This window comes from Asparagus officinalis, chromosome 7, assembly GCF_001876935.1.
Source record: "Asparagus officinalis chromosome 7, Aspof.V1, whole genome shotgun sequence".
Taxonomy (NCBI): Eukaryota; Viridiplantae; Streptophyta; class Magnoliopsida; order Asparagales; family Asparagaceae; genus Asparagus; species Asparagus officinalis.
Genome location: NC_033800.1, coordinates 1,750,635 through 1,759,620, shown reverse-complemented (window position 1 = coordinate 1,759,620; position 8,986 = coordinate 1,750,635). Strand labels below are relative to the sequence as shown.

At 37.4% G+C, this 8,986-nt stretch overlaps 1 protein-coding gene across 1 annotated transcript; it reads left to right on the top strand.

The window, feature by feature from the left end:
• On the top strand, positions 1,128–8,385 carry LOC109848323 (neutral ceramidase-like). Its single transcript, XM_020417767.1, has 10 exons — positions 1,128–1,386; positions 2,087–2,453; positions 3,309–3,517; positions 4,490–4,852; positions 4,957–5,221; positions 5,314–5,584; positions 5,665–5,790; positions 6,420–6,483; positions 6,933–7,102; positions 7,722–8,385. Exons 2-10 carry the CDS (start codon positions 2,110–2,112, stop codon positions 8,271–8,273), a joined length of 2,364 nt encoding a protein of 787 aa, XP_020273356.1. The 5' UTR covers positions 1,128–1,386; positions 2,087–2,109; the 3' UTR covers positions 8,274–8,385.

The window sequence follows — 8,986 nt, the reverse complement described above, 5'->3', positions numbered from 1 at the left end:
ATCTGTAGCCCCTTTCCACTTCAATGATGTCAAAATCAACTTGTGTTTTTGCTCAAAAACTTAGTTTAAGCCGAAACGAAAATTGTAATATAAGCTAATTCAGAAATATACTTTGAATATGACATGGAATATGACGTATTAGCTGAGATACAATCATGTATTGGTTAGAAAGTTAACTGCTTAGTTGGGCGGATATTTAGGGTCCCTTAATCTTTCATGATGACTGATTAATCATGAGGAAGAAGATTTATACACAAGTAATACTCGTTACAGAGCCGGAGGAGATTTCCCCTAGCATGCCCTTGTTAGAGAGCATGATGACTGATTAATACTCGTTAGAGAGCCGGAGCAGATTTCCCCCAACATGCCCTCGGCGTTCAAGTCAGTAATAGATTAAACAAGCTTGCAGAATGCAGTATCTAGTTTTAGGGATTTTATTCAGCGTACTTTGGTATAGTGAGGTTGTCAACTGTTTATAAAGAATTTGTGGGGGACATGTTGGTAATTCGACCGAGCTGGTGCAATCAGTCGGTTAGACTGCACTTTACACGTGTCGCCGGTCGGTTGAATGAGTCATCTTTGTATTTAATATGACAATGACAAAATGGCGAAAATGTCAGCATCGTCCGAGGCATCATTATGGCTTTGGTTCGAGGAGTCATAAAGACACTGGGCATGCATTAAATGCGATTACGACTAGGTGACAAAGCTGACATGTTATTTGTCGTTTGAGAAATTCGAGTAGAAGACCAATTTCATCTCAAACTTGGATTCGTTTAGCAAGTCCCAGCTTGATGACGTCTTTCGTCTCAGACTCAGACTGCTCGACGCTCTCACTCCAGGTCGAGCTTTTAGATTATAGGACTTAGTTAGTTAATTATGACACATGACCAGCTCTTAATGACTCATTAAACTTGGTAATTCTCAGGATACAAACAAAAGAAGAAAAAAAAAGCCTCGAAAGGAGTAGAAAAAGATATTGTTTTTCTTAACTCTAACATCTACAAATATAATCATCTACTTAATCCTGTATTATCTGTCAAAGATCATAGACCAAGGGAACATCAAGATCTTGCAATGGAAATTGCGTGCCTGAAAAGGTCACAAAAAAATAAAAAAAGCCGACACTCCTCTTACTCCTGAACAGCAAAGACTTTGCCCGCCCGCAAACTCGTAAGTCACCGTTCTCTAAAAACCACCAGCGAGTGACCACACCGACGCTCCTCTCTCTCTACTCAACTCCTCGCCGTCTACAAAGAACAAACAAAATTTGATGCTCACCTCGGAGAACTCAATCCGATGAATTGAAAGAAGAAGAAAAACCTTCTCGTTTTCGATTCATGCTCCTACTCAAAGGATCGTTTGCAAAATTCTCTTCAGAGCTAGGTATATGCTTGTGGTTCCTCAGGGTTTTTGTTTCTGGTTTTCCTTCTATTTTTGAATCTTTTTTATCGTCCTTTTTTTTAAAAAAAAGAATTTTTATTTTTAGTTTTGACTATCAAATTGAATCATTTTTATCAGTTGCGGGTTATGTGGTATTGACTTGTGGAATCTTTAGGGTAACCTCTAAATTAGAGTTGTCAGATTTCTGTAGGATTCCAACAAAAATGAATTTGAAAATTATAAGATGTGTTTCAATAATGAGATTAGCAATAACATAAGACATGGCAATTGAAGAACTAAGAATAGAAATTTTTCTTTTCTTTTTGAGGTATGGTGATAGATGGAGGACCGGGTATGAAAAGAATTGGGGAAGGTAAGAGTTGGGTGGGAAATTCTTGAGATGAAGCAAAGGGGTAATATTGGTGGTTGGTAGTGGACTTGAAGTGTTTCCCTAAGTGCTTTACTCTCATCTTTAATGATTAACCACCGTGTCATACTGTCATGGTAGTAATTTTTTAGAGGCAAAGAGTTTATTGGTTATGTGTAAGTGCCTACACGGCTCAGACTTGTTCGTGAGATAATCTTGTCTCCGCTACTATAAGAAAAAGAAGAAGACTGTTTTGGTTGTAGACATGCATGTTTCAAGTTATGCATCTGTTTTAAGTTTATGTTCAAGGTTTGTCACAGTTGTTTCCTCTCTCAGGTAAAGGATCTTGCTGATCAGCCATGGAGTTTCCTTCTACCATCCGACGTCAGATATACCGTCCAGTTACGAGCAGCTTGTTTTGCTCTTTGTTAGTTCTATTTCTGCAGACATGCAGGGGATCATCATCAGATTCCCCTTATTTAGTTGGACTTGGAAGCTATGACATAACTGGACCAGCAGCTGATGTGAATATGATGGGATATGCTAATACCCAACAAATTGCATCTGGACTTCACTTCAGGCTGCAAGCTCGTGCATTCATTGTTGCTGAACCTAAGGGAAACCGTGTAGCATTTGTGAATCTTGATGCATGTATGGCTTCTCAAATCGTCACGATTAAAGTGATTGAAAGATTGAAGTCTAGGTGAAAACATTATTTATTTTTTATGTCTTGTCTGATTTTTTGTTCTCATAATAGTTTTGGATATGATAAAAGGAAAGAAGTTGATTTAAATTCCAAGTTTGGACTGATGTACAATATGTGTTCTTAAGTTTTTACATTTCCTAAGACTATAACTAGTGGCAGGATTTTTCTCGAGGACAAAATGGTACAGGATTGAGGACTGTATGGGGCATCAAGATGCATATGTCAAGGATTTCAACATTTTCCCCATCTGCATTTGGCTTGTCATGTCTGCGCATTCACATACTGAAGGCTTTATGTTTACTATGGATCCATTTTCTGTTCTGAACTTAACAAAAATATTGGTAGATTCATAATATTGTCAGTTTAGCCATAATCAGGTTTTTCTATTTGGGTTTTAGGAAATTAATTTGTCGACATATAATATATTAATTTTCAATAAATTATTATAAGATTTGTTTTCCAAATTTGGTCTCTTGATGTGGCCTTCTTTGTTGTTCTAAGTACGATTATTAGTTTTGCTTATAACGCATACACCATTAAAAAGCCATAGTTCTGCCCATTTATTTTCTTATACCATCAGATACTTGCTTACTGTAGCATTTTAGGATTCAAGCTTTGGTTTCAATGGGCAATAAGTATTGTTATCGGCGGAACAATTTGGTCAAATGTTGTGTTTTGGCCTTTGTCATGGCTATGCCATTTCTACACTGCAAAACAAAGGCTTAGTTCGTCCATGTCCTATGTTGCTTGTTCACTAATTTAGAATTTGTATTCTGCCCATTATTCCACTGTAGTTGCTCTGTTTTGCCTAGAGTGCTAGTGAACTGACTGTTTAGCATCTATTTTCCCCAGATATGGTGATTTGTATAATGAGCAAAATGTTGCTATTAGTGGCACTCATACTCATGCTGGCCCCGGTGGCTACCTTCAATATATTATTTACATCATAACATCATTCGGTTTCGTACGCCAGTCTTTTGACGTCATTGTTGATGGAATTGAGAAAGCCATAGTAGAAGCTCATGAAAACTTGCGTCCTGGGTCAATATTTGTGAATAAGGGTAAGAATTCATACTGTTGTTTCGCTACATTTCTTCATATATTATTGATCGTTATAAACTTCTTTCTTGTTCTATCCTAGTGCAATCTAATTGTGACTGCAGCATCTCCATTCACTTAGAGTTTATATGTTTTTACCATTCCTTCAAGACTGTTTTTGGTCCTAGGAGTTATTATAATGTAGCAAAACAGTATCTATATTTGCTGTCACAGGCAGTACCTTCATCCAGAAGCTACCAAGATAGTATAAACATTCTGTAACAATAAAATGGTAGCATTTAGAATATGATCCTTTACTTGGTTAGTTTCCTTGTACATCCAGACATACTTTCACTAAAACATGATCCAACAATAATTTACAAGATGGTTAGGTTTATATGAATTACGAGAGAGATGTTACATGGCCTCTTTTGCCTTGTTGGTAATGATGTAGCTTTCTGAAGAACATGCAGTGCAAAAGATTCTGGTTAAGACATTTCTGTGGATTATCAAACTAAGATACATGAGAATTCAGAAAGCATCTGTTGATAAATTTTTTGACTTATAACGGTGTATACATTATGAAGTCTTGTTTGCTTCTTCCATGTAATGTCTTGATTTCACTTTGTCAATGAGTTTTATTAACGTTTCAAGTGTAATTTAATTCTATGAAGTTTATTAAGCCATAGGAATGATTTGTGACATAAGGTACCACTACATGCTTAGGTTAGAAGCAAAGGTATAAACAATAGCAGTTTCTGGCTTAGATATTGTTGGTGTCTATGTCCTATAAAATTCAATACTAACCATATCTTGTACTAACCATATCTAGTTTTGTCGAATGGTTCTTAAGCTTTTCCATGTGAGAAAAATCTATATCCGGTTTTCTGTTGAACGTCCTCTTGTTCCATGGCCTGTCCAGAGAATTGCTGCTCTGCTGTCTTATTCATAAGCTGCTGGCTTCTGGTATAAAATTTTGATTTTTTTCACTTCAGGGGAGCTGCTTGATGCTGGTGTAAATCGCAGCCCCAGTGCTTACCTCAATAATCCTGCAGAAGAGCGAAAGAAGCACAAGTATGATGTTGACAAAGAAATGACTCTGCTAAAGTTTGTTGATAGCAAATGGGGTCCAGTAGGTAGTTTTAATTGGTTTGCAACTCATGGAACATCTATGAGTCGCACAAATTCCCTAGTAAGCGGAGACAATAAAGGGGCTGCTGCACGGTTCATGGAGGACTGGTTCAAGCATAAGGCCAATGAAGAAATTGACAGCGCACGAGATCTTTTTGATGCTAGTAGTGATGAAAATGGTCTTCCACGAAGAGTCTCGAATATAATATCGCAGATTGATCAGAACTGTAAGTTTTAACTTAAAGCTCTGGGTTCTAGAATTTGGGGAGTTAATATTTGCCGCATGCATAATATATTTTATAATGTGCTTGCACATGCTATTTCTCTGCAGATGATGTGTTAAAGCAGCGTGCATCGTCCTTCCAGGCTTCTGGTGGTAGGACAGTAGCAAGGTATTTTAGTGCCACACGTCATGTGCGGAGTGTGTTTAGACAGGGTACCAGGCCGAAATTTGTGTCTGCATTTTGTCAGTCCAATTGTGGAGATGTAAGTCCAAATGTGCTAGGAGCCTTCTGCATAGACACTGGACTTCCCTGTGACTTCAATCATAGCACCTGCAATGGGAAGAATGAACTTTGCTATGGACGTGGACCAGGGTAAAACTTGTGTGCTTGCTTGGTATTGTAAGTTGTAATGGTTATTCTCTAAATCTCATTATATTGAGCTGTTTAAATTTTGCATATGCAAGTTACCCTGATGAGTTTGAAAGTACCCGCATCATTGGAGATAGGCAATACAGGAAAGCTGTGGATCTCTTTAATACAGCAACCCAGCAGATAAAAGGAAGAGTGGAATATCGTCATGCCTTCATAGATATGTCACAACTTGAAGTTTCGGTTCCTTCAAATGGCGCTGGTCAAGAAGTGGTCAGAACATGTCCTGCTGCAATGGGATTTGCTTTTGCAGCAGGAACAACTGATGGACCTGGAGCCTTTGATTTCAAACAAGGGGATGATAAGGTTGCTTATATTAGGTTCTTATCATCCTTCGAGGTTAAAATTTTTAGTAACTGGTGCTGATCTACTTTAATCCATATCAGGGCAATCCATTCTGGAGGCTGGTGAGGAATTTGCTGAAAACGCCCACTAAAGAGCAAGAAGATTGTCATCATCCAAAGCCGATCTTACTTGATACTGGAGAGATGAAGGAACCGTATGATTGGGCAGTAAGCTACATTCTCATTTTCCTTTATGCTTCCCCCTTGACCCTGTTATTTATAGATGACATAAATTTCTTGAATGATGTTTGATACTGATTTCTCTCTCCAATCAAAATTTTGCGCGAGCCTGCCAAATTAATCATGTAGCAAGTTGACATAGTGACTTTATGCAACAACAGAAAATATAGCTCATAAAACCAAGGGCTTATGTACCATGTCACTATACGTAACACATAAAGCCAAGGCCATATGCACCATTTCATTATCTTTAATGAAAGAGGATGACCATAGCCTGCCCTTTTTACTTTAAAACACAATCATGTGTTCATGCACGTATACACATCAAGCAAATACATTCCTCGAATAGCTTCATGTAGACAATATATAGTCATAGTCGTGCATATCAGGATGCAAGAATGACGATTTAGCATGCAGTCACGCACATGCACATACAGTTGTAGTTGCATGCGAAAATCATGCGTTCCTATAGCTTCTAAATTAATATGTTTGACACCAGATATAAGTCTGCTTTCTAAATTCTTTAAGTGCGCTTTTGTGTTTCATTGCAAATGCCTATCTTTATCTTTTTTCTCTGTCATTAACCTTGTTTTTCTGTTGCCTGCGATTTCCCCCAGCCATCTATTCTTCCAATTCAGATTATCCAAATAGGACAGATGGTGATCCTGTGTGTACCTGGAGGTATGTATCTATTCATACTGTATTTTGTTTTCGTTTTATTGTTTCTATCCTGTGTGTACCTGGAGGTATGTTTCTATTCATACTGTATTTTTGTTTTCGTTTTATTGTTTCTATCCTGTGTGTACCTGGAGGTATGTATCTATTCATACTGTATTTTGTTTTAGTTTTATTGTTTCTATATAATTAATGTTTGATTGCTGCACAATATAATAGTCTCCTATTTTATTAGGTGGCTAACTTGTAGTTTGCAAAGCCAAGCACTGTACACAGGCTTTCCTCAATTATTATTAAGCATGGATGTGGATACTTCTTAAAAGGAACTTATTGTTTCTTGACTGGAACACTATAAGTTTACCTTTTGCCTCCACACCCTCTTTGTTGTATTTATTGAACCCATTCACCCGCTATGCTTAATTTTGAATTTTGTCTTAAGATGCTTCCTCTCACAGAATTCACAACAATGGCTGGGAGGCGTCTACGTGATGCTGTACGGACAGTACTTATTAGTAGTGGCAATGGAGAATTTGGTGACGATCTTCATATTGTTATTGCTGGGCTATCTAATTCATACTCTCAATATGTGACCACCTATGAAGAGTATCTGATCCAAAGATATGAGGTATGTAATTGATGATTTATTTAATTTTTCTGAAATGACTGAAATGACGACACAGTACCATAATTGAGAGCCAACAAGTCTTTTCTTAATCAGTGACATAAAAGCGTAATGTAGCCAGAAACCTCACTGCATTTAACATGTATATATGATTCAAAACTCAAAAATGTTAAATCTAGGTTATTATGGGAAAACCTACAAGTAGGCCGCAACATAATCCTCTGCTATAATTGTCTCGTGTAGGTAACCATATTGAGATAGAGGATTATATAAAATATTCATTACCAGAGCTCTCATCATAGAGCACCTTGTCATTTCCCTACTAATTTTATTATAAACTCAACCAAATTGGACTCTTTTTTGTTACTTTCCACATTGCGATCCTTCTTTATGGTCAAATTAAACCGCCAAAGCTCATATTTGCTAACAGTTGTCATAATTATGGGTTTACGTGCCAGCTACTGTAGATTATAACTTCAACAACACCCACATAGTAATATCTCTCTTTTTTCTTTTTTAATTTAGGGATATACTTAGTTTTTTTAATGCTTAAAGCCATACAGTAGCTTCTCAGAATTCTACATTGATTCATAATATAGTAACTGACAAGCAAACTTCTCAGGGCGCATCAACTCTTTATGGTCCACACACACTCGATGCCTATATTCAGGAGTTCAAAAAGCTTGCTGCAGCTCTTGCTGGCGGTCAAAGAGTTCCACCGGGTCCACAACCCCCGGATCTCTTGGACAAACAGATCAGTTTACTCCCTCCCGTTATCGTAGATGCAACACCCTTTGGTGTCAAATTTGGAGATATTAGCACTGATATCCCTCAGAACTCAACCTTTTCTAGGGGAAGTATAGTGACTGCCACCTTTTGGTCTGCTTGTCCTAGAAATGATCTCTTTACTGAAGGTACATTCGCCCTGGTCGAATTCTTAGAGGGAAGAGATACGTGGGTTCCGGCTTATGACGATGATGATTTCTGCGTGAGATTCAAGTGGTCGAGGCCTTCGAAATTTAGCACTCGTAGTCATGCAACTATAGAGTGGAGAATACCTGAAACTGCTGTGCTTGGTGTGTATAGAATAAGGCATTTTGGTGCTTCAAAGAGTTTGCTTGGGTCAATTAAGCATTTTACCGGTGCGTCTAGCGCTTTCGTTGTTGTTGGCTAGAGAGCTGGATATGTAATACCTATCTCTAGACATCGTATGTACTGTTTTTTTTAAAAGCCATTTGCAGGTTGTTCTTATATCCGAGAAGCCAGTATGAAAGCTCAAAGTTAAATGCTAATCTAGCTACATATATGACTAGCATTCACAAAGGCGTTGGCAAGAGTCAGATTCCATATAATCAAGCCAATTTTTTTTTTTTAAAAAAGGGAAAAAGTAAAAAGGGAAAAGGAAAAAATTGAACTATGCTTAGTATTCACCATCTTCTTCAATGTTGGGAGCCACATGGAAACGGGTGTAACCCATGTCAACCATCTTGTACTCGACAATAACGGGAAGATCGGAAGCAAGAACGATGGTGACTGTTCCAGACAACGGAGTTGCTTTGGCAAAGAAGCTCGTGTATCTCGCAGGAAAAGTTAAAAGGCAACGGGCTTCTTCGTCTCTATAACAGTAGCTTGCCCTGGGTGTTTGAATCAACAAGAAAATAAAAATAAAAATAAAAATAATTATTATGTGTATAGATTTTAAGAAAAACTCAATTTTACTTCCTTTACAAAAAATAAAAAATAAAAAAAATAAATACCACTTCTAAATGAAGTACCAAATACATTTTTAGTAAATACGTAACTACTAAAATCTTTTCTGATGGTAATAAGGGGGGAAAAGTGATGATAGCAAATGAATAGTACTACTTTGTCGACACCTTTGCTGTG